This window comes from Coturnix japonica, chromosome 4 (assembly GCF_054131305.1).
Source record: "Coturnix japonica strain WE chromosome 4, WE-NBRP24, whole genome shotgun sequence".
Classification (NCBI taxonomy): Eukaryota; Metazoa; Chordata; class Aves; order Galliformes; family Phasianidae; genus Coturnix; species Coturnix japonica.
In genome coordinates this window covers 65360165-65386535 of record NC_140666.1, presented here as the reverse complement: position 1 = coordinate 65386535, position 26371 = coordinate 65360165, and the positions used below count along the sequence as shown (strand labels likewise).

General features: G+C 38.6%; 1 protein-coding gene across 4 annotated transcripts in view; it reads right to left on the bottom strand.

Annotated features, from left to right (window-relative positions):
- Positions 1-1111: 1111 nt before the first annotated feature.
- The window catches only part of MTMR7 (myotubularin related protein 7), a 38855-nt gene continuing 13595 nt past the window's right edge, over positions 1112-26371 (bottom strand). Inside the window, exons 3-14 of one of the 4 annotated variants that reach the window (XM_015862259.3) lie at positions 25741-25903; positions 23868-24025; positions 22246-22374; positions 19693-19827; positions 15397-15529; positions 12292-12401; positions 9313-9438; positions 8576-8625; positions 6928-7128; positions 5902-6042; positions 3931-4057; positions 1112-3503 (exon numbers count right to left, since the gene is read on the bottom strand). In XM_015862259.3, coding sequence (XP_015717745.2) covers positions 3144-3503; positions 3931-4057; positions 5902-6042; positions 6928-7128; positions 8576-8625; positions 9313-9438; positions 12292-12401; positions 15397-15529; positions 19693-19827; positions 22246-22374; positions 23868-24025; positions 25741-25903 — 1833 coding nt within the window. In that variant the 3' untranslated portion in view covers positions 1112-3143. The remainder of the gene's footprint in view (positions 3504-3930; positions 4058-5901; positions 6043-6927; positions 7129-8575; positions 8626-9312; positions 9439-12291; positions 12402-15396; positions 15530-19692; positions 19828-22245; positions 22375-23867; positions 24026-25740; positions 25904-26371) is intronic. The other 3 variants (XM_015862260.2, XM_015862261.3, XR_014945425.1) reach the window with 3 other exon arrangements.

The window sequence follows — 26371 nt, the reverse complement described above, 5'->3', positions numbered from 1 at the left end:
CCCGGAGATCAAATCTATATATACAGTAATAACCTACAAAGAAAGCCTGTATGCCGGTAATAAGTACCATAACACAGTAAGAAAACGACTGCAATTTTCAGTCACTGAGAACAGTGCATTGCTCAGAATACCTCAGCAACCTTAAAAACAAGTCCTTGCTTCAATTCAGTCACCGTTTCCAGTGAACCAATGAAGTCTAGTTAGATTCTTTTACAGAATGCTTTATACTAGAGACCACTAGATTTTAACATAGTATTATTAGCTGGCTTCTGGGGCCTTATTGGCAGTCTAAATAATGTAATTTAAATCCTCCCAGTCCTCTGGCAATATTTCTGGCCTTTCTTAATACCGGTTTGCTATACTTTTGTTGAAATCTGTATCTTCTAGGCAGAGGCCACCTCTTTGTTATTGCCATTTCAATTATTGTATTATTTGTATTGTCAATCATCTTCTATGCTATGTAAACTCACTGGAACTTGTCCTTACCTTCCAAGAACGTAGTTCACCCCCTCACTTAATTTTATGAAGAGCTTTCCTCCTTGTTCCTTGCTTTTGCTGAGATCCTTCCCTCTAAGTTGTCCCCTCCGCTTCTTTCACCTTATTTCTCAACTTCTCAGAGTCACTTTACTACCTTTGTTGATGTTGTGTTTAAAGCAGCTGGTCAATACTTTGTCTTTCTGTTCTTCAGCCACGAATCATCTATTTGATTCACTATTTGGTCCCGTTTACTTAAGTGTCCTTTAGATGCATATTTTCCTACTAGAGAACACCATGAAACAAAGCAGAAACCTATAATGCTATTCTAATCACTTCTTCCCTGCTGTTTGTAATGCTCATGTGTGTCCTATTACAAATTACAGTGGGCTCAGGCTAAATATGAAAGAATTCGCAACAGAGGGAGGATCCCTGCAAGGCTCCAAGAAATTAAAGTTGTTTATAACGTAGTTTTCACATCCTTTGTATTTTCTGCATTCCCTAGAAAAATTAAAGGGATGTAACAGATTCCCACGTAATAAACTCAAGTCAGTTGATAGCAGCTTAAACGTGATTCAAGTGTGAAAAATAAAAAGCCATCTTAATTTCATCCGGTATGAAGTAATGTAACCATCTGTTCATGACCTAAGTATTTATTTGGAAGTGTTTCTCAGCACTAATAATGTCACAAATACATAACATTGCAATTAAAACAATAGTAAGTTATGCAAAATTGCAAGGATTCAAAGATACATCACAGCAGACTGCTAAGCAGAAACTTCATTTCAAATGGTAGTATGTCAGTATTTCAGGTGTAAAGCTAGTTACGAGGAATTGCATAAGCAACATGAAGATAGTACTTGGAGTTTGCATATGTTCCTGTTCCGCATTTGTTTCTAGGCATGTCTAATACAGTACAATACCATGATATACAACTCTACATTTTAAAGATGTGAAATAATATCACCCAGTCTTGAACTCATTTTTAGGAAGATAGCTGTACATATTTTGTTTCAATGCTGATTTCACAGCGTGTTTCTTTACTTTGAGAAAACCCATTCAAAACTTCTTTTAATACTGTAAATTTGACAGGCTGTGTTCAAAATATGAAACATCTCTAAAAGTACAATTAAAATCAGGATATTCACATAATAAAAAGCTATGAAGATTAAAAACCAGAAGGCTATAGTTTCTCAGCAGCCCGTGATTTATCATAGCCCTATTTTTAATTGAGTGACAGTGATTTATCAAAACTGAGTACTGTCCTTCCTAGTACAGCAGTAAGGTAAATCTTGCTGTTAAGAACTGAATTATTTGTTCAAAGACACTAACTTCCTTAGGATATTAATTATACTGAAGTTTAGCTACTCATTTTCAATATGAAGTTCTTCGGACAAAATGAAAAGACATCCCACAAAAGAAAACTGACTCATAAAATCTAAAGCTTCTAAATTGAGGTATATTTATATAATTCAGCCTGTAGTCGGTACTTCAAGGAGAAGTATGAAGTGCAATCAAAGTAAACTTACATTACTAACATGCTTTGCTTTACTGGAGCTCAATACCACATCATTGCCTCCATGTCAGTAAGAGCAGACACTTGAATTATATTTTTAACTCCTTCCTATTAAGGAGGGGAGGAAGAAAAAAGACTTAGAAGCACTACAGCTTGATGTGGAGGCCTTTCAGTGTGCTTCAAAACATCCCAAGTGGTTTACTTTCATATCTGTGATTATGAAAGCTATTGCACCTACTGTTGACTTTTATGAGTGGATTTGGACTCCTCATCACCTGTGCACCGTATGAGTCTTATTCCTACTGAAATAACCTTGATGAATAGGAGTCAAAATAGACTGAGGATTTTTATTATGTTTAGAATTTTATGGCCTAATAGCTTTCATTTTAAGGGAACTCTTTGCCACAAAGACTGTTAAAATTATTGTTATATTGACTGAAGTTCTGCACATAGAAACTTCTGAGCTCTCAGTGCTGACTGAGAATCAAGTACAAATGGGACACAGTTGTGTGCAGGAGCTGCAGCTTAGTAAGGAACCTTCCTTTGGGCTCAATACTACATTTGTCCCCTTAAGCAAGCATGTTCATTTGCTAGGTTTACATTGCCTTAAAGGACTGTAGTGGGAGAAACTGGAAAGTAGTTGTTGGAGTTCAAAAAAACAAACAAAAACAACACTGCTTATGGGAAAATGAAGGAATATATGGCATGTCCTAAGGCAAAAAAACTCTACAAAAATAAGTTTTGACCAATTCACCAGTAAGCCTAGTGCTAATGAATCTTCAGCTTTGTCCATACATTGAGTACTTCGGAATGTTGTGGTTTTAGAGGATAACTATTAATTTGTACAATAAATAATTATGGAAATGTACAGAGTAAGGAGTAATTATGTGCAGCATTGATAAAGTGGAAAGAAACACCACACTGGCTTAAATAAATATTCATAACATCCGAGATTACCATTTGTTAGCATTATGTCTTAAAACTAATAATGGCTTGTTCTGCTAAATCTTTACTTACATAATTGCACAGTTCCCTTTCTTTGGATTATTTCTTCAGGCCACAGATAATTCCCATGCTTCACCTGATTACAAGTTGTCTCTCCAGACCATGAAGGACTCAGCTCCATCTAGATCCTTGCTGCTCTGAAGGCATTTCAGACTGCCAGGCACACAGCTTCATCTGAATCCTTGCCACTGTCTTCACTAGGCAAACAGCCACCTGCACTTGGGGACCTGCAGCTTAAGTCCTCCACCCCAGACTCCTGGTCACTGTTAGCTGAGAGGTCAGGATCAGAACTTTTCAGGTTGTCCTGTGTCAAAATCAAGGCTGAATCTTCTTCATCCCCTTGAGAAGGGCTCCGGGATGGGAATGATTTCAGATCATTGCTGTACTCTTGGGGAGTGTTAGCTATGCTGTTGTTGGAAGCAGAAAGCTTCAAATCCTTGCTTCGGTCTTGCTGTTTACTCTTTACTTTATTACCATTTAATTGCAATTTTTGAAGATTTGCCAACCTCTGAAATAAAGGAGAGAGAGTATATATTACATGCATACATTTAGGACTCAGTTTTCCTTTTAAGAAAGTGTCTTTAACTTTTGAAAAACAAAAAGAAACTAAGTTAAGAGCCCAACCCAAGTGGCACCCTATAAACCTGCCTATTTGTGGAGTGTGGAAATGGCACAAACTGATGCAGAACTGAGTTACAGAATGATATGAAATTTGTTTCTGGAACAGTGTTTGTGCACCGACCCGTGATTTTTTTCATTCGTTGAAGAAGTCCACCTTTGTGTCTTACAGATGCCAAAAGCAAAGCCTCCCTAGCAATTTATGTGAGGATGCAGATAATGGCTGGACATCCTCATGGCAGAAATGGATGAGGCATGTAGGAGATGTTTCCACGTGTGGAATTGGGTTTTGTTTGTCATTAGCTCTGAATTATTACCTCTCCTAAGACTGCCAGTTCTTCTTCCAGCTGTTGAGTCTCCTCCTTCACTGCCATCAGATAATCAGTGACTGACTGTCGAGGATGCAGCCCCTTTTCAAAGCGGTTGTACATACCGCTCCAGAATCTGAAATTGATGGGGAGATCAGTAATTTTGTGAGATTACCTCAAAAGACTTAAATACATATATATTTTTTTTCAGCCTTTCCAGCTGTCATTGGCATGTGTACACATGTTGCATACATTCATTAAATATTTGGTAAGGTTTATGGTTCATTTACACTGGGTCTATGTTGAAGATGCTAATCAGTAGACAGAGCTTGAACCACTTCTTCACAGCAGAGCGAAAGGTGAATGACTTTGATCACATGGCTTTGGGTGGTTCACTGATTCAGGTTTTCAGCAGTTCAGGTCATTGTGGATAAGCAATGGCACAGCTTATCAGAAGAACAAGTATCCTCCAAGAGTAATGTAAACTTTAGCTACAGTACTTTCTTCTTCTGTTCACGTTGTATGCGCTTTGGAGCGCTGAGCTATTTTTCATCCTCAAGAAAATAACTCAGACTCAAGTCTGCAGCTTGTTATAGCACTCTACTGTTTTCCTTAGAGCACGTAGCCAGAACCTGACTTTGCAAGCGTAAGTAGTTCACCAGACAGGTTAAGTAACTGAGAGAGCTGCCCTTGGATGCAGCTGCCCAGTCAAGAAGCTATTATTCCTATCCTAAGAGTACGTTATTTAAGTCACGATCTCCCCTAAGTTTATCATCTGATGGCTCATGTTTGGAAATCCTCACGCAACCAAGTAATTCAATTAAAATCAACTGGATTACTCATCCAGTGGAGTATCAGCATTTCTTTTATAGATCTCACAGTACCAAAGAATAAGATTAATGGCTATTTTTAAACTGTTTTAAAATGGCTATGACCTGGGGCAGCAGACATGAAAAAATACAGTTCCTGTCACCTGGGCTATTTATTTTAGCAAGTGATTTTACTTGCTATTAGAAAACAAACTAATTGGTTTTACTTAAATCATGTTTTTTTGTATGCGTGCATTTCTAATCAAGTTCTTCTTATGTTAAGATTAACTGAATTAATTACTTGAATCATGGATGCCAATACCAGCATTTCAAATCTTGGTAGGTATTGTTAAATTCGGAAAACAATCTTCATAGTATGCACAGCAGGTTTTATTTGATATTTAAGTATAATGACAACAAGGAGGAAGTCTGCCTTTTGTTTCTGTCCAAATGCTTGGTTTAGCAGTTAATCTGTATCAAATTATGACTGCAAAATCTCAAATGGAAGAAGTTTACACAAATTTAAATTTAGAAAGCATTGCTGATAACAGAACTGAAATAGCTGCTTCTCAGTGGAAGATGTGAGTAATCACAAAATTAGGACGCACAACGATCAATGTAGCTCTAATCTTAAGCTTCTTTTCAGACTAATACTCCGCTCTGAAATGCTGCAGAGGTGTTGGCTGACTATGAGCATGCAAGAAAAAAAATACATTGCATTTGAACCTGAATTCAGTCTCCATACATTTTCTAATGGAATCATAAATTCAAAGGCATTATGTTCTGTACTAACACATCTGTGACAGTGTGCTCCACCCCCTCCCTAGCCTCTTTCTTTGGCTGTTATGCCCAAAGCTTTGCTTAGGACTGATAATGCTGTCCTGCTAAACACTACGACTGTGAGCCAATCACCTTACCCCATAAATAGTGAGCAGCCTGAGAGCCCCTTGAGCTCTAATTCTCATAACCAGACCGCATGTGATTTCCCCAGTTCCTTCTAAATACTGAGATGTTTTAGTAACTGTAGTCACAGGGTGTGTTACGTGGAGTAATTATCGGAGACGACTTATTGGCATATTCCTCTCTTAAAAGTCTTGAAGAAACCTCCAGGGTGCAATGCAGCAAACATGCCAGGAGTTTGTTCCTTGACAATTCTCTGAGTATCACCTACTTGTACAAGAAGTTGCAGGGTGCCATCTGTGGATGCAGGGTCCCCCAGGTTTGACTGTGGTCTGGTCTATACAAAGGATTCAGGTAATCTGCACGATTTTTCCACAAGTGAGCCCACAGTGAATATGTTCGTTCTTGGATTCTGGATAAAAAAATATAGCCAAGTATATAATAAACATGGCTAGCATGCTTCAGGTATTAATAAAGTTCTGTTAAGGCATTCCAGTGCTCTGTTTGTAGTCAGCTTTATAACTTCCTAATTCTGCTAAGGAAGTATAACTATAGGGAGGCCTTAGAGAAACTGGAGGGAATCATTTATAACTCATGCCAGTCATATGCACTCAGTAAGTCTGATATCTGTATGAATGCTAACTGGCTGCAGAGGCTGAAGTCATTTGTTCACTCTACCCTGAGTTAAATTCAGCCATGTTAGGGCTTGTAATCATTCCACCTGTCACTGACAGTTGCTACATAAAATAATCTTTACAAAATAATGCTTTACAAGGGAGGACCATGAATCTGTCAGATGAAGAGACTTTCTGCTTCTTTCTAAGGTTCAACATGATGGATCACTTTTTGTGTGGATCGCTAATGGACACAACCTATGCCATATAATGGTGGAATTGAGTGTTGTCCAGGAAGCATGCAATACCTATATACAGGTTAGAGCACAGAAAAACAGTAACTCTTAAACTGAGAATTTAACCAGGGTTAAAATCATCTTCTGATTTCTTCAGAGCCGCATGGGCAGTTTGCCTTGTATATTCTTAATGCAGTGGCTAAAGACCTAATGCTCTCTCGTCAGCTCTCACTAATCCCTCCCTGTTATGCACACCATGGATTATAGTCACAGCAGAGACCCACTGCAGAGGTTCAACTCTTCTGGCATTAATCTGTGTCACTGGAAGATGACAGCCAGGAATGCTACACTGCACCCTGAGCTGTATGTGTATATATGCACAGCTTCATTACAGTAATACCCACAGACCTCAACAGAAACAAACGACTAAAGAAAAGGCCTTCTTACTTCAGCTCTCGTCTCTCCTTCTGACTGTTACACAGGAAATTACCAAACTGGCAGGAGTAGATATGGTGCTGTAGGTGAATCAGGAATCTCTCATTGAACTCAAAGGCACAAGGAAATTGTTCCATTAGCTGCCAGACACACTCGATGAACTGATCAATAACAGGGGATATCTCCTTTGGATCTCCATCTAAATTGCCATACCTAATGCAAGACAAGAAACATTCGATTACAACCAGAATTCCTCTAGGAAAACTGAATTAACGCTAGTGAAAACAAACTCCCATTTACAGCATACTAGCTATACTATAGCTATTAATTTCTAAAATCTCCACCACATTTTTACTTGCAAAAATGATGCAAGACTCATGAAGTAGAAGGAAAGCAGAACTTATCAAATAGGAACAAAAGATCTATACAAGTGTCTTGTTGCCTCACAGCTTGCTACAGCTGGATGCTATATAGCCGTATTTCAACCTTATTACTAGACTGTTGTACCACAGTAACAGAAGCCATCATAAGAATAACTACAGCAACTTCAGCAAGCTGTCCTGAACAGCCTCTCAGTGGCAGACCAATGCCAGACCCATGAAACGAAATGAATAACCTTGGCAGGAAATTATTGCCATCTCTTAGTGATGTTTTTAGCAAGCAGGGAATTTTTTACATGCTGCTGTATCTATCAAGTGAACAGGAAACTTTCTATCTGTAAAACTGTCAGTTGGAACCACTTGCTGCAGGGGACCTTGAAGAACAGAAGCCTGAAATATATAGCACAGAAATAAAACAGTATTTTATAAGTCCATCTAATAGGAAGAAGCATTTTTAATTGTTCTGTCTGTCTAGTGTGTATATATTTATATATATATATAGTGTGTGTGTGTGTTTAGTATATATGTAATGTATATAGTATGTATATCTGTATATACATATACACACCCACACACCCAAACATGACATGTATGCCAATGCAGTCAAAATCCATCAGCATCTAAAACTCAAACCTCTACTTGTGCTAGAATTTCACAGGTGTTGTAACATTGCACAGATTTGTTTTGTTTTTAACTATAAGATAAATTTATACTCATATCAATCAATATTATGTTACAGATGCCCAAGATAACTTGTCAGGTAAAGGAAATCAGAAAGTCATATATTCAGACGTTTCTGAACAAATGCCACTGTTTCCATCAGAGAAAAAAGCATAATAGGAAAAACATAACTTAGTCGTAGGCATGTCCATGAGTTTCCTATTAATGCTATCCTGGAAGATGGATGCTTTCCTGAAATGGGAAGTCTTGGCATTACTGAAAGATCTATTGGGTTCCAAAGGCGTTTTACAAGCCACACATCTTTCTCTGACACGCATCTCTCATTGCTCACAGCAACTGCAAGACCAGCACTCAGTATTCCCAACAGCAATCTTTGAGTGCATTTATAAGATATATATGAAAAAAAAATGTAAAAGTATTTCACTTCAATTTTTCATGGTATCTAAATTAGATAGAGAGAGAAAAGAATGCGGTGATCCACTCAGGGTGTTTTGTTGATATGCTTTATGACAAGTACACAAGTAAAGTTAAATTGGAATGGCAGTGGATAATGACAACACAAAATATATATAGAGAGAAAAACCTTTGCATGGCCTTACCTGTGGTTAAATTTGTGACCAAAGGAAACCCAGTCTTTTTCAATTAAAACCTAAAATGAGAATATTGCCTTCAGTGTAGTGGAGCAGAGCTGACATGTTGAAGCAGGCAGAAGAATGGTATAAACAAGCAGTATTAGAATCCCAGGTAATTTTCAGAATAAGCAGAAAAGTGATGAGCCAGAGATGATGTAAGCAAGCAGCATTGGAATCAAGTGATTCTTACAGTAAGCAGAAATATAACAAGAAATGTGCACCACTGCCAGCTCAAGAGAAAGTAGCATTCTTGAGTGATGCAGGTAGGATGCCGGTGTTTCAGCATAACTTAAATTAGTTTAATTCATCATTTTCTAAAAATAGAACCTACCAGTGTTTCAAACCTCTTTTCAATACGTGCCCATTACTTTAACCACTAGTGCTGTTTTGCTTTGAAAGGGAATGGATTTTTCAACAAGCTCTTTCATTGCAATTAATGTCTAGGGAGCACACGCTTTTGACACTCACAACTTCACAGTGTCTGAAAATAAATAACACTTGCTTGCACAAAAAAAATAAATAAATCTGTAGGGCTTCAAGAAAGATTTTTGGTCAAGGTTAGGGGGAAAAAATAGATGTGTGCCCAGCTGAAAAGGCATACTTAAGGAAACTTTATTTTCCATTAGAAATAAAGTTATTCATCTAAATGTTCTCAAACAATACCATAAAATTTTCATTTACTCTGTGAAAGAGAGCCCGCTTACCATGAATCCCTTCATAGTTCTGTAATGTGGATCCAAGAGAAGGCTTGCTACAGAGCAAACCTGGGCTGTTCTATCCCAGCCATCAGAGCAGTGAACAAGCACACTCACACCTTGCTCAGCCACAGCCTGAGAACACAGAAAAAGTTGGAGATTTCACAGACAGCGAAGAGGCAATGCTAAGAGAGGAAAAGTGATACAGCACAGTAGGAAGGGCATTCATTTAGGAACTGGGAAAACTCATTCAATTTTTAATTCCAACACAGACTTTCTGAATGATGTTGAGCACAATTTCTCTCATTTTCAAGGTCTTTATATTATCCTATCCTATGCAGCACGGTGGCTGCAGCGTCACTTGTTAATGTACCAGTACAAGAGGAAATGGAATCCATATCAACAGTGATTGTACTAAAGGAGCAGTGAATCCCATCCCATGTGTCAAGCAGTCCTAATTGCCAGACTGTTGTCTATTATGGTTTTGGGTTACTTTCAATAGCTATAGCTAAGGTGTTTTACCTGCATGGAATAACATATGGTTATAACATATGGTTTTGGGCTACATAAAAAGAAGAGGAAGAAATAACCCTTTGACCATACCCAGGATGGAGAAGATCACAGTACCAGCTCACAGTTCTGTGAACACAAGTGACACCTAAACATTGGACGTGGGAACTTCAGGGTTATAAAAATCTCATTAATAACACATGATAGATACCCTTCCCTGTATTTCACATGAAAATAGGCACACTTTCAAAAATATACCAGCACAGTCACCTGGAAGACAGCTACAGCAGTTCTCAGTGCAGGAGGCCTGCTGTGTACAAGAATACCCTGAGCACACAGATCACAGGACAATTAAAATACACCACTTGTTCAGAGTGGACAGTTACTTAAAGCCAATTCAGCTACTGCTAATGCTCTCACTCACAGCAGCTAGAGAACAGCCATACTTCCATGTGACTCCTAGTTTCACTCCTTGATGAGTGTATCAATAATGGCAATGTCTGCCCCTGATGCCAGGATATTATTGTGGATATTATCACACCATACTGCATTAAATACATGCTCATCATGGTTTGGGGCAAAGCCTGTGGCAGTGGTGAACATTCACATCTAATAAACAAGACTGTAACAATAACTCTGGAGTAGATAACTCTGGAGAGAGAAAATTATTTTATACATAATCCAGGAGAAACGCATAAAGGAGGGATTATACTAAATTCTCCAGAGTCTCATGCTGCATTATTTTTGGAACACGGGAGTTATTTTAAATTCTAAGGAGTTTGGTATTTGTCATTTCTAAGGAGAACTATACTTAGTAAGCAGAGAAATAAAATAAGTTAGGAAAGACACTGCTTAGAAAAATAAATGTTTAGATTAAATGTGGGCTTAAAAGGGAACAAGAAATAATAATAAATAGCCTATGTTTATCTAAAGAGACAATTATATTCTACTAAAATAGAACCTTTGTGGGCAGAAGACCAAAAACTGAGAACTGGGAACTGTGCAAAAAAAGAACAAGTCAAAATGCATGACCAAGGAAGCATAAGACTAGCAACCATATGGACAAAGAATGCATTTTCCCATATATTAATGCTGAGTCACTGAGAAAAAAAAGCTGGCAAAAGCTAATGAAATGACTTGATGTCTGTAAAATAGTAGTGCTGGGAGAAATAATGTGTATTTATCCTGCAGCTGGTGTTCAGGTAAGAAATTACAACTGCTGAGCAGGAAGAGGCAAGACAAGAGAAACAGGCAGATGCTGAGGTGAGGCATCCATTAAGTTTGTCCATATATTCCTATATGGAAGGTCTTGTAAATAAAATGGCCTGTACTAAAAAGAACTGTTCAGTTCTTATTTATATTCTTAAAAAGAAGAATAGAACCAGCAAAAGACGCTGCTCAAGGATGGAGGTAATAAAATTAAAACAACTTTTAGTAGATAACAAATATCTGTATTACTTGAGGCGGGATTAGAAGAAATAATTTCTTTCTAAAGCTGCTACTTTTTCTCTGAAGCAGATACCACACATTTAAGATTAGAAGTCTCTAGAGAATTTGTCCATTGTAATTAACAGGTACTGGTTTAGGTGGTTGCTAAATAACTCAAGGCATAATGTTAATATTCCTTTAGGACAAATACAATGTGAAGAAGTAGTCATATAGAAGATAGCTTCAACAAAGAAGCAGTGGAGAAGGCAAGAGCAATAGGGAAAGTAACAGTGACAACCACAACTAGAGGGTAAAATCACAGTGTCTGGAAGGGACCTCTGGAGATTATCTAGACTGACCCCCAACTAAACCACATTCCCTATTGTAGATTGTAAAAGAAAATGTCCAGGTGGGTTTTGAACATCTTCAGAGAAAGAGATTCCACAACTCAATTGGGCAGCTTATTCCAGTGCTCCGCTACTCATGAAATAAAGTACATGTTTTCATGTTCAGATGGAACGCCCTCTTCTCCATTTTGTGCTGTGGCCCCTTGTCCTGTCACCTGGCCCAGTCTACTTGATGCCCATTCACTTGATATTATAAGCATTGATAAGATCTCCATTCAATCTCCTCTTCTCCAAGAAGAACAGCCAGCCCCAGGTCTCTCAGCCTTTCCTCATAAAGCAGATGCTCCAGGCCCCTATTCATCTCTGTGGCCCACCGCAGCACTCTCCCCAGTAGTTCCCTGTCTGTCTTGAATAAGGACATTCAAATATATGGCAATAACAGGATACGGGATAGTAGAGGTTACAGCAGATTTGAGATCATCAATGCAAAATGACACAAATTTGTTTTTACCCTCCTATTATCAAAATGTCCATGCAACAGCACCTAAAGATTGTTTCTCCTCATATGTGAGGCATCACAAGAAACAACAGCTTCAGGTACAACTTCACTGATGATAACAAAAGTTACCCACAGACAAAGAATTTGGTCCTCACTTTCTATATCTGGTAAGTCCAAGTTCCGTTTTCAGGTTCTACACTTTACCTTTGCAATAAAGATGCCAGCATCCATAATGGCTTTGATATGTTTCAGCCAGCCGGAATTTTCAAGGCCCCACAGGAAGTCACTCATTGAAGGCGATTTCATTTCACAAACTGTAAAATAAACTTAATCTTAAAAGCACAGTCAATACAGTCCCTCATGCTTTCAAAACTTTACCTTTACATTCTCATAAATCTGAGAGAGGGCTGTCTCCAGTTTCCCCAAGTACATACGCTTCAGTTTAAAAGAAGCTGTTGGGAAGCCTGTTGCAGTCAGTTTAACAAATCCATCCTTCTGAGCAGCACACGTTTTCCCAGTTGTGTTGTGAGTGCAGTTTTCAAACCCTTTAGAGTGAGAGCATGGAATTGGAAAACACACACATTCCTGCTGCTGTACAGGCAGACAACCACTAACCTGTGCCCCAGTCTCCTATCCTACCCACATGTGCTGGTGAAGCTGAATTAAGAAAGTGCTTGAAGAACAGCGCCACTACACCCAGCCTTTAGCATCACCTTACGTAGTGGTGCTTCAGTTTATATCACATCTGAGCGTATCCAGCTGTCCTCACTCCTTTTTAATTCAGAAGCAAAGTAGCCTAATGCACCCATATGAAATCTTGCAATCCTTGTACATAGGGTCTCTTCCAGATGGTGATTTTAAAAGTCATTTTGGAAGGGTATTTATAAAAATGCATAGATAGCAACACTGAGAGCAAACAGCTTTTCACATGATTAATGCTTCTGTACAGATGGAGGCATGACCTATTAGTAGCTCAATTCTGACTGAAGCTGCTGTCTCTGTTTACAAAAGTCCAAGGTAAAGCTAAATAGTGCTTTGCTAGTTCCCACTGCTAAACTGGAATCAATATTTACCTACCACTGAGCAAAGTTCAGACTGTCCTAAACTAAAGGCACACAACATATATTTCACATGATTTTGGCTACTGAACTGGACCTTAGTACTGAGTCCAAATATGAATTCCTAAGGGGAAAAAAAAAAAAAAAAAAAAAGGAATTTCTCAATAGGAAAAAAAGTGGTATCGGCATGAAAAAAACAAACAAACAAAAAAAAGACGATGACTTGGTTCCCTTTTTCCAACAGAACAAGCAAACCCATCTATCTGATAGCAGAAAGCAGAACCTGGGAGAAATAAGACCTCCTGCTCCCATAGCTGAGCACAGGAAAATCAAGAGCCTGTGGATAGAGGTCACCACAAATACCAGACAACAGGTCAGCACTTTGGTCTTTCCAGTGATAAGTTCTGGTACCACATTTCCTTTTAATACTAATAATTATGCCCAGGAAGTTGTGCACGGGATCAAAATTAACACAGGTGCCACCACATACACCTCTAATTAAAGAATAACATTCTGTATTACACAAAGCAGTGTGAGGCAGCAGAGACAACAGTAAAACAATTGCTTTCTGGAAGGAAATTTCTGATCTTACATTCAGGTCTCTAAATATGAGCCTTTAACACAACAACTATAACAGAAAACCAAAACTCAGATGTTTGCAACATTTACAATGTAGTTTTCCCCCAGGCAACATTTCATTAATTGGGAATTATGTTGTCACTTCTCAGTTTGAGCCAGGAGCCTGGCCCTTGAGCTTCTGACTCTAAAATAATACGCAGCACTGTTACATGCAGCCAGGCCAGTTGTTTACGGCTTCAACCTTGCTGGTCTCAAGCTGAGCAAACAAAGGGATGGGTTTGTTCAGCCAATGTCTGTTCTAGCCAAACAGGGCTTCACAGTTCGCTCAAAAACCTTCTATTCTCCATTCTGAGACCTTACAATTCAAGGAACTAAGCAAGAATACATTGCTATGTACTAAACAGATGTTAACCTGAAATCTTCAGTAGGTCTGAGTACACTCACATCTGTAATCCACAAAGCACTGTGCCAAAAACCTTCCTCCTTCAACTGAACATCATGGTTAATGGCCAGGGACCACAGAAGTCCACTCTTAGAACCATTTGTGATCAAAGAGGACAGGACAAAGTAAATTCCTGTGCCTGCTTTCTTTGTTAGTCTGATGAGAGGGCAGAACCTGACAAGAGACGATACATCCATCAAAAAGCAGTAATCTCACCAGCACTTCTTCTCTGGAGAGTGGGCAGTTCTTCTTGGGATGGCCCATCTCAACAGGAAATGATGAACAAGAGACTGTTCACATGCATCTCACTTTGCTTCTGATTTTCAAAAACTGCTCTTATTTGGAAACACAACACATCTCTCCCTATGGCTTTCTTAGATTTAGAATACACATTTGCACATGGATGATGGGATAGATAGAATAAAGGGGTATGGGTAGAGCACCCAGCCAAGGATATCTAGATCATGCTGATCCAGGAGGTGAACCTTTAGAAATCTTCTGTTGATGATGTACATGAAGTAAATACTGAGACTACGTGGGCTGGAGTGATCACTTATTATTTGCCTGTTAAAAATCAACAAATTAACTGTGGGTCAAGGATGGCTTATTTATCCTTACCCTTTTCCAAGAAGGCCTCTGAACAGTAATGTAACTCAAATAATAAACGGCAGAACAGATGTGCTGCTTTAACACTAGTTATTTATAAAGCCATCATTATTAGTTTTTGTGGGATTATGAAGGTGCTGAATGGTTATACATATTGACCATTTCATAAATAGCCCTGATATGACATGCTCTGTGAATAAATCTCTATTAAAATTTAAAGTGCAATGACCAAAGAAAAAAAAACTTCAAGCCATTATGTTTTGAAGTTGTTTTTATAAAGTCTTTTTAAAAGACTTTCATAAAGTCTTCTATGTTTTCCACTACCACCATAGCCAGATACAAGCAATTTTTTCATTGTACCATCGCACTGTAAACAACAAGGGAAGAAGCAGTAGCAGTAAGGCATTGAAGTCAAATTACATTTGTCATTAATGTAAGTTTTACCAAGATTTTGTACATGAAACAAGGATGTTTTGCAGTTAGAAAAATGCTTCTAAATGTAATGAATGATCAATGGCCCATGTCCTTGAGCTAGCATGTCAAGTTCTCTTTTATTACTGATTTCAAGGAAGTTCTATTTTGTGTCTAGTCTTTTCCTTTGTGTACAATAAAGAACAGTAATACCTTCAAGCATTTTCTGCAGGCTGTTTCTCATTACATGGATATTCTCAATGCCTATGAACTGAAACTTGATGTTGGAATAATTGTCTTCATTTTCATATCCCTTCCCTGCTGCTCGGTTTGCCATTGCATTGAGCTGAAAAAATTAGAGAAACTGGATGAGAACATGGATAGAAGTTATTCTCTTCAAAACAAAGCTCGTGGTCTACTGCAATGAATCAGTTATTTAAGTCAGGTGTAAATAGGAAGCATTTATCACATTGTCAACACAAATACTCTGGCACTGGGAATCTGTTTACAGTATATTGCAGTATGCTGGGTCACTAAGGCTCTGATCTCTATTTCAAATACATTGAGTGCTAACTCAAACACAAACAACAACAAAAAAATGACAGCTTACAAAAGGCTCTTCTGCAAGAGTGTAGAGTTTTTAATTTGTTTTTAAAAGGCTCTTTTGATGTGAGGTCGGCATTAAGTTTACTAGCAGAATATACCCAGAAGGTGGCAGTGTCCTATCTGTCATGCTACTGTTCCATGACACATACTACGATGTTTCCCAGAACAGGACATATCACCCAAAAATTGGCACAGCTTCCTTTTCTGAAGCCTAGAATAACATAGAAAGAGTGTGAGTAGTTGTCCCAGGATTACAGCGACTCGGCTCCAGTTGCGGAAGACCCCAAAATACATGAATTTACACAATTACCTCGAACACCTTCATCTGCAATGCAGCAGATAACTAGGTAACTATTCTAGAGCCTGTAGAGGTACCAGGAGTAACGAAGTTGTCAGCATTACAAGGCTGCCATGTCTCTAAGCACAAGTAACAACTTCTGTTCAGGAAAGACCCTGTATTTAAATAACAATGGACACTGAAAACCCACACCTAAAGGCACCAACAGCGCTTTTGTTGTTTTGTTGTACCTGGGGAGGTACCACATGGTCAAAAAAAGAAATGACTGGCCAATGTTGATGGAAAATCAGAAGGAAGTGTCTCATGTTTGTCTATAGATAAGCCAATAGGCAGATGACTCCTTTTCCCGTCTGTTTCCTAATACAGAGGAAAGCACTATCGATTTGCTAATTCTGCAGTTGTCTGTGAAGTTCACAATTATACACATATATATATTCAGTACTTGGCTAAATTCTAATTTAAAATGTGAAATCGAGTTTTCTCTCATCTTAGCATTTTCTAAGACATTCATTCACAAAACAAACCACTGCCTGCGAACAGCGTGCCATTTAAGAACAGTACTCTGTGTGACTTGCTAAAAAGCTTACAATTTTCTGTTGGCTCCTAATCTTTCTCTTTTGAAGCGGGCACCGATGCTCTAATATAAGCAGCATGAAGGTCTCTCTCCTGACAAAGCATACAGCTTCAGGAGGAAAGATATATAAGCATGAATAAGACACCATGAAACCCAGAAGCTATAAATGAAACACACCTAGCGCTTAGCTGACCTAATCCTCAGCAATGCACATGCTATAAACTGTCTCTCCTCCAGCAAAGAAATTCAATCACGTAAGTCCTTCATTAAAAAGAAATCTGAAATAGACTTTTTAAAAGTAAATAAATGCAAGGTCAAATTTGCAATGCTTTCTGACACTCATTCATTTTAAATATTGTCAGTTGCCAAACTCTGCAGCTGCCAAAATATTTACTAACAATCTTTCCCCATCACCTATCCAAATTCCATCTGTTGCTTCTAAAGCAGTTGTTATTCTCTAAGTTGTGCCTGTCCCCTTTTAATTTCTGTGAATATGAAAATACAACCTCTAAAGGGAAAAGACCTCACTTATCAGATTTCCTGGCATCTTCTTTAGTGTGGAGGGTAGCAAATTTATTTCTTTTTAACAAGACTAATAGAACTAATTTGTTTCACTTGTAAGTTTAAATTATCTTCTTCTGTAAACACATGGAAGAAGAGGAAGAAAATGAAAATGGTATCCAAAGTAAAACCTCTGTGTTGGTCAACCTGCTCTAGTTAAATGAAGTGGAAATTCCCCCACAGCCAAATCTGTTGTTCCAAAGATTAGCAAGCACAGGAGACAGCACACAAAATGCACTTAGGAATTCTGGATTAAAGGGTTTGTGAATATTCATCACCTTCACAAGAAATAAGTCCTGGGGAGAAAAAGAAAGCAGATAGCTTTCCTAGAGCAATAGACCAGACTTTATAACTTAACTTTGCATTTATCCCCCAGGGAGTGCTAGGAACAGTTAGCACTGGGACCTACCACTGCATACATGCTCCAGAGCTAAAAATGCCACAAGGAGCTGCACAATTTTAACAAGGCTGCACATTTAATACTAGACCAGGCTGAACAGGGCCCTGTCCAACCTGGCCTTGAACACCCCCAGGGACATCCACAGCGCATTCCAGCATGTTCCAGCACCTCACTGCTCTTCGTAAAAAACTTCCCCCAGATATCCAACCTAAATCTTCCCTTCCTCAACTTAAAACCATTGCCTCTTGTCCTGCCATTATCTACCCTTGTAAAGAGTTGAGTCTCCTCTTGTTTGTAGGCTCCCTTTAGGTACTAGAAGGCTGCAATGAGGCAACCTAGCAACCTCCTCTTCCCCAGGCTGAACAAGACCAGCTCCCTCAGCCTGTCTTCACAGGAGAGGTGCTCCAGCCCTCTGATCTGATAATCTTTGGATCCTTTCCAACAGCTCCCTGGCCCTTCTTGTATTGGGGACCCCAGGTGTGGATGCAGTACTCCAGATGCCTCATGAGGGCAGAGCAGAGAGGGACAATCACCTCCCTCTCCTTGCTGGCCATCCCTTTTCTGATGGAGCCCAGGATACCATTTGCTTCCCAAGCTGCAAGAGCACAGTGCTGGTTCATGTTTAGTTTTTCATCCACCAGGACCCCCAGGTCCTTCACTGCAGGGCTACTATCAAAGACTGCCCCTCCCACTCTGCATGTATGCCTGAGATTCCTCCCAGAAATCAGTATTTCTACCTCATGTATAACTACTGTTAACCAAGTACTATTTAGGTATCCAGACCTGCATTTCCTATCCCAAGCTGCTCTTTACACAGTAGTACTGGTCCTTCCCTCGTGCTCAACACAACTGTAATTTCTGCAGAACTACCAGTAAGAAGGTATCATTTTCATCTTCCCAATTAAAAAAAAAAAAAAAAAAGTAACTGTAGGTCAAATTGTCCACCAAATTACAAGGTGAAATGAGACACCTCTGACTTTGTTTCCTTCCCCTACCCATAGCTTATCCTGTATCTACTAGGGTTTAGACAGAGACACCTTCCTTCATGTGCTTTGTTCGCTTCTGCAGGGAAGAGCACGCACCCTTGCTGCTACCTCCAGGCACCAAATCCTTCCTAGTCCTCATCACCTTGAGCTGTTTGCCAAAGTTGGATACAAGTTTTAATACCTTCCAACCTCTTCTAGAACATTATTGTGTTTCCATTTTTCTGCATAGCATAATTCCTCTAAAACTTCAGTGTACAGTGACAAATAATGAAAAGACGGTAGTTGTAAATACCCAAAAGTTTATTTACAGGAAGTACTCACCCATATGGAAGCCTTCAATCTGCTGGGAACCACTGAGGCAACCTCCACCAAGGAGCAATCTCTGAGAGATGCTGCCTTAGTGCTGGTCAGCCCTTAAATGAGGTCTAGAAGAGGTTGAGTCAAGCTCCACCCCTTCCAGGAGCACAGCTAAATTACTCTCACCTGTGCTCCCACAGCTGACCCAACACTTGCCTCAGCTGATTAATCAAAGGTTCAGGTTGTGATTACCAATTTCCCATAGACTTCAGTCTTAGCCAAATAATTTAGTCAATTAGTTATGACATCTGAGATAATTCTATACCGTATTTCAGATCATCTCTCAAAAAATACAGACCTGCTAGAGGTACTCAAAGAAGTCTCCTCAATTCCTGTAACCTGAGTAACTGCAATTTTCTTAGCCTCCTGCGTACACTGTAATTTTCCCAGTTGCATGAGATCTTGCATGGAAAATTTTAGTCTAAGTAGGTAGAGGTTCACAACATTATGAGTTACTGTAAACACAATATTCTAACAGGAATTATTTTTTACTAGCCTCATCATTAACACTTTTAGCTCCCATGTGTGCAGAGAATAGCCTTTTGTCATATAATCCAATGGAGAAAAACAGGAGCAAGATTTCTACTTAAAACATGCCTGATGTACCCTGATATAACTTGTGGATTTGCACAGGTGCAACTGTGCCAGCTATTTGGGCTATGAATCTTTCCAAACACATCCAGCTCAGATTCTGTCTTGCTATGGGCAAGAAAGGTAATACACTTACTTTGGGCCGAGTGTCAACAACGTATATGAAATCACTTCCTGGGTTTGCTTTTCTGATGGCCTGAAGCATCTGTTCATCTTCAAGGCATCTAGCACTAAAGCCGGATAAAGGCTGGCTGCTCCTACATATTGAGGCCTGCAGAGGAACAAACAAGTCAGTAAACTTATTAAGCAGAAACCAATAAGCAACCCAAAGCATTTCCTAAGAAAGCTCATTAGATGTTTACCATAGGATTATAGTTACATGGGAATAGTAAAAAGAATATAAAAAGAATTATATTCTTTTTAGGAAGACAAGTAAATGTTAAGGCAATAAAACCCCACTGACTAGGTCCTGAATCAAAGTTTTAGAGCTATTTCAAATATACAATTTCCCTTATGTGGATTATCTCTAAAAAATAATCTCTAGACAATATATGAGTATAGCAGTGCAATCACAAGAACACTGACATAACAACTTAAGGAATGGATCCTTCTGCACTGTCACTCACACCTCAGTTATGATATTAATTACACCCAGCTTACACCAATACACTCTTTACTGAGCAGTTTGAGACACGAGTCCAGGAAACAAAAATGTGTACACACTGTGCAGCCACATCACTGTTTTGTATTTTTATCAGTGCCTCTGGAGAAAGACCTCACTGCACAGGAAGTGAGTCAGGCAGCATGAGTGTTGGAGCAAATTTATTAATCAGTGCTATTGAAAAAGCCAAGAGAGGTTCTCCCCAGGCACATCAGAATCAGGCCTCCAGATGAAACTTGGAAAGAAAGAACTGAACGTGGAGCAAGGAGATCATATTTCCCAGTTCCTGCTTGGCTGAGAGCAGCTGGAGACATAGGGGCAACAGGGCTGATGTAGGCACTATGCACTGAACATGAGCACAAAGAGAATCTGCCTGCTGAAGGTCATAACCCATGAAGGCTGCCCAACAGATTATTTATTACTGTTAGAGCAAACATGCTCATTTTCAGCCAAGTTTTTGAACTATCAGTACTTAGTAAACGGGATCTTCAATGTACAAAACTGTGTAGGTGCTTGCTCAGATATCAGTAATAGATTCTGCCATCAAATTTTTCATTATCTACTTTTGCCTGCTGATCAGTGCATATCCCAGTGACTTAATACACGCTGATAACTCCTTTGAATTGTGAAAACTGTACATATGGCTACATTCACAATCTATCATTTCAATAGAAAGAAGACATTTCTCTCTCAATCATGGTGTATCGTACCTGAGTTAGATAAATACCTCAAGATGAAGACTAAAATTAGAGTTGCAGATTAAGGTTAAGGTTCAGGAGAGTAGGGGCTAGAGCTCATTATGTTACAGCACTGCCTGTGCTCAGCCAACTAAGATATGTGCTGGCACCAGAAGGAGAGAACTTCTTGTCTGTCAGGTTAAGATCACATATAGCCCAAGCTCATGAAACAGCTACACTGCCAGTAGTGCAGAGCTAGGAAGATAAATTCGCCTATTGATCCATTAAATATCTCAGTCAGAAATCATTACAAATGATCTCCATGAAGGACTTAACCCAGACCAATTGCCTATGAAGAGCACATAGATCTAAGAAAGTTTATTGGGGTGTGTTTAAGAGAAGGGCATAAGATCAGGTTGCTTTCAAATGCTCTGTCTGAAAAGATACTTCCAGACTTAGATCTCAGCATAGCCACAAAGATCCTGTGTGACACACAGTGGTGCCACACATCATTTGAACCTGCAAAAAACCACATTGCTATGTGACTGTTCCAGGCATGAAAGACAGAATGAGTGGCACCCACCCCTCTGCGGACCTCCTCCTAACATGCTGTTACTGGAGTTATTCAACATCTACCATCACAAAACTTACCCTACTCTTGCCCATTGCTCCATTACCTGGCAACTCATGCCAACCTCCAAACTCACATGGAGGTACTCCAACACTTACCTTTCAAGATCAAGGAGTGAACAAAATACTTCAGATCCTAGTGGCCTGAACATGAATCCTAATCTTAACCTGAACTCCAGCCATAAATGGAAAGACCATCTAGGCTGAAACTATAGGACTTACCCAAGCTGGACCACTATACGATGGAACTTAGTTGATCCTTTATGCTTCTTTCACTAATATTTGGAAACTTTCAAGTGTTTTGAATGCTGAGTATCTGTATTTGGACTTAACTGAATATGCAAAGTGATTAATTTTGAACATTTTGTCCTTAATTAAATACAAAAGACAATATACCATTTATGCGTAGACTGTATTAATTATTTAAATCTTTATATCCTCCTGTTTGGTAATCAGATTCTTAGATCTTGGCTGAAGTAGTATTCTGTTGAAATAAGTGGTAAGGAAGAAATAAAAAATATCTCCCATCCCACCCTTCTGAAGCTTCAACCTAGGACAGGTATCACTATAAAGAAAAGACTACCCTAACCACTTTTTGATATATATATATATATATATATATATTAAAGCAAACACTGATTTCTCCTCACAGGAGCTTACTAGAATAATTAGAAAAGCAAGGTCAAAATCTGCATGTCTGAAGCTACAAACTCACACTTACATTGTTATCCTTGCAGTAGTAGGAAAGAGCTGGGAAACGCCTTCGGCTCCGAAATTTAGAGCTCCCCACTATGATGTGTGCAGTTGCAGACTTTGGTACATACACCTCTGTAGGATAGGAGTCACAGACCTGTGAAAGGAAACTCCAGTTACTTAGTCTACTAAATACAACTAATGTTAGACAGCTGTACTCTACTGAAAAAAAAATAAAATACTGAGGAATTCTAATCTCAGAGAACATTTCATAGTACAGCAACTACACAGATTGCCTGCATTTTTTCAAAAGAGCCTTTTAAAGTTGGAAAGCATTGATTATATTTTGCAAACAACAAAACTGAAGTAAAAAGTTTAAAGAGCTGTATTTCCAGGTGTTAATTCATGTCTTACTGAGAATATACATTCAGATCAGAAAGAATTTTCATTGCATGCAGCATGGTTGTATTTACAACTGCTGCTTCCTCCGGAGCAGAAATTGGATATAAGAATGGAAATGGGTGAAGTTCTCAAACATGAGAGGGGACTACAGACCCCAGGTTTCCAGCAAATATGGAGCACATAACATAAAAAAACAAAAACACAAAAAAACAGGGATTTTGAGAAAAGGAATTGAAATGAACCGCTATGAAATGAAGATACTTCAAAGGCAAGCAACCCAGCCAATCCCTACCTCCTGAAAGGAACCCAATGAGCAGGCAAAAAAGAAAAAGAAAAAGAAAAAGAAAAAGAAAAAGAAAAAGAAAAAGAAAAAGAAAAAGAAAAAGAAAAAGAAAAAGAAAAAGAAAAAGAAAAAGAAAGAACCAAAGAGAGAAAAAGAAAAACTTGCAGGAACTGGTGGGAGATGCAAAAGAAGAGGCTTATGGTTAAAGATGCTGCTGTAGTGAATTGGTTTCTATTTGTGATGTTACTTCTCCTACACTTTATTTATATCTGCTTATATTAAAGAAAGGAAATCTTGACAGCGTGCTCAACCTTCTTGAGAGCTTCACAGTCCATCCTTAATATAAACACACTAAAAGCAATAGAGTAAATGGATTGCATGGGACAACTTCTTTCAAAACATATTTTGGTTATTATTTCTCAAAATTGATTAACATTCTGTGGACTTCAATTGCACAATGTTGAATGAGGCAGGACAGACTGAACTAAGAAGAGATAAAGTCTGTCAGATGACCACAGAAAACACTTAGCTGATAACCATAGAGGCTTCAAAGGACTGTGGGGGTAACCACTGATAAAAAAAAGCATGCTTAAATTCACTATTTCAAGGTGTTTCGGTTTTTTCTTTCTTCTAATGTCTGTGCAGTAACCTTACTTAATGGTACATATCAGGAATATGTTCATTTAGAAACTTAACTTTAGGTATGAAGTACTAGTAATATATAACTAATAGCTAAATACTAACATTTCATACTTACTGTGGATAAGTTTCACCTATATTAAACGAAGACACATCCTTTTACCTGCTATTTGTGTGCATTTCAATGTGAAAAATGGGAAAAGCTGCACCTTACTACACAAGCGTACAGCACCGAGCACACAAGAGTTCTCCATCTGAGCACACAGCCAGACTGCTGATCCACTCTAAGGGTTCCATGACATTAAAAAAAAAAAATCACAACTCACTCCATAGTCTCTGTTTACATCACTAATCTGCCAGTAGCTGTTTGGAATACCCATCCGGTTATACTCTTCTTTGAGGTCCACAAGCTTCCAGCCTTTCTCACGTTCTTCTTTATCTAATTTTGGATTGAATGAGAAGCAATACAGCTCTTCATATTTCACTGGAACAAACAAACAAAACAAAAAAAACCCAACAAAACAGTAAGATAATTCAGATTTCTGATCAATAAGACACATTAAAAACCAAAATCTGTCACTGTCCCTAATGTGGTTTCTCTTCAAACTGGCATAAATTGTATCTTTAAATCTCACATCCTATCTTGCAGATATTGACAAGCATACCTTGCAAGTACTGTGCTTCTTTTGTTCTTGTTATTTGAATAAATATAAACATATGTGCTGTATTCATACAGCTACTCAAAATATTGTTTTACTGGACGCTTTATCTACCTATGCAGCACAATCTAACAAACTAATAAACTTAAAAGACTTTGGGCTGAGATAGAAAAGTTTCCAACAGGGTCAATGAAATTTCAATTTTATGGACTGCAAAATTCTGCTCTTCGCTTGCTAGCAAGGCCATTTGAGATACAGCTGTCGTAATAAACATAGCATGTGTTACATCAATCATTTCATCACGACCATAAAGCCGTTTAGTAGCTATGCCACCTGTCACCCTCAGTCCAGAACTATATGGTAAAATTTGCTTGTATTGTAGTTCTTAACTTCATTTTCAGGTTATTTGTATTTATACTAATGAGTGACTTAATTGTGGTGGCAAGTGGCAGCTGGAGACCATTGCCATTACATGCCACCTGTCACTGATACAAATAATTAAGCATAGGGCTTGAAAGGAAAGTTCTCATTGCTGCTGAAGACACTGTTATGTTACAAGGGTGTGTTTCACTGTGTTGATTTAAGTTCCTTAAAACTAGGACAATTTGCCTCACTCTTTCAGTTTCTCTAATTATTTAATCTTGCCTAGCATAACAAATTACATCAGCTGCACGTTACTACTACTCCTACTATTACTACTACTCTAATTATAGATGTCACTTTATAAGTTCAGTCACAGTGCTGGCTGACTGCAATTTTTCCCCCCTCTCTACACAGTAGATAAAACTGGTGCTCTCCCAGCAAGACAAAAATTAAAGCCAGTTCTTTCGGTTTCATACCAACTGTGGCAAATGCTTTTGCAGCTATGGCTTAAAACAGGCAAGCCTTGCCAGGTGGTTCCAACTACGACACAGAGGAACAAATGTAGGATTTCACTGTAACTTTTGGATTTCACTGAAAGGAGGAAAGGTTTCAAAAGGAACCTGATCAGATTTAAGAAATTCAAACAGAACATAATCAAAATCTAGGTAATAAGAGGCCAAAACACAGGCAGTCCAGTAGAATAGATCAACTACTTGCTGCAATGCATTTCATTGATTTTAACAAGCCTGTGCACAGCAGAGAAAGGAAGAATTCAGATCTTGATGTGGCCATCAAGAGTCAAAGTAGGAATATGGAATTTCACTAGATTTAGAAACTTTTTTTCCTAAATTCCTAATACAAGGTAGCAGCTACTAATAAAATAGCATTATGATATATTTTGTAGTCAATGATCCTCTAGACTATCATTTTAAATAAAAAGTTTGTGTCAAACATTGTGGAATAATCCATTTATTATAGCGTGTATTCTTCATTGTTCCAGAAGTGATTATTTTATAATGTCTTTGTGCTCAGAGACCTCTCCTTCATCATAATGCATCTCTAATGAAGTCTTTTCTCTTAAACTGAAAAGAAGAAAAATACACAACTACATTTCACCTATTATATTCTCCCTCTTCAAGAGGATGATTCACTTTTGTGCCATGTTTCTTCCCCATACCTGGCCGTGTCAGACGTATTAGAGAGATGTAGACATCGTGGCAATCTCGCTCCTGAGGGATGACCAGCTGGATAACCTGGAAGTTCTTGCAGCGGATCAGCAGTGGGCAACCTGTAGCAGTTGTGGCCTGCTTCTCAATGGAGGAAATTTGGCTGTGCAGAACCTGCAAGGGAATTGAAAACGGTTGTGTCAAGTGATTCAACACTTCAAGAAGAAAAAGAGTTGGTTGTAAAGATCTGCCAGGACACAGAATATCAGAAAATCCTCAATTACATCTTCTTGCAGTTTTGTTCCTATCTCTAGCATCAGGCCCCAAAAGTGCCAGGTACATGACCTATAGAAAAAGAAGCACTTCTGGAACATTTCAGCTGTTCAGACATTAGCCTGGTCGTGCTGTCCAAAGCCTTCTGTTTGACTATATGGGGTTTTTCTTAAATGTATGCTAACAGTCATCAGGAAAAGAGCTCTTTTGTCTATCTGTACAGTGAAAAGATGAACCAGCATTAGTTATATAAAACTAACTGAAGTATTTTGGCTAAAATGTTGGTCCTGCTAACTGACATTATGGAAACATGAGGAGAGAGACAAGAGCTGATGGAGCCCAAGTAGTAATTCACTCTCTAAACAGCTG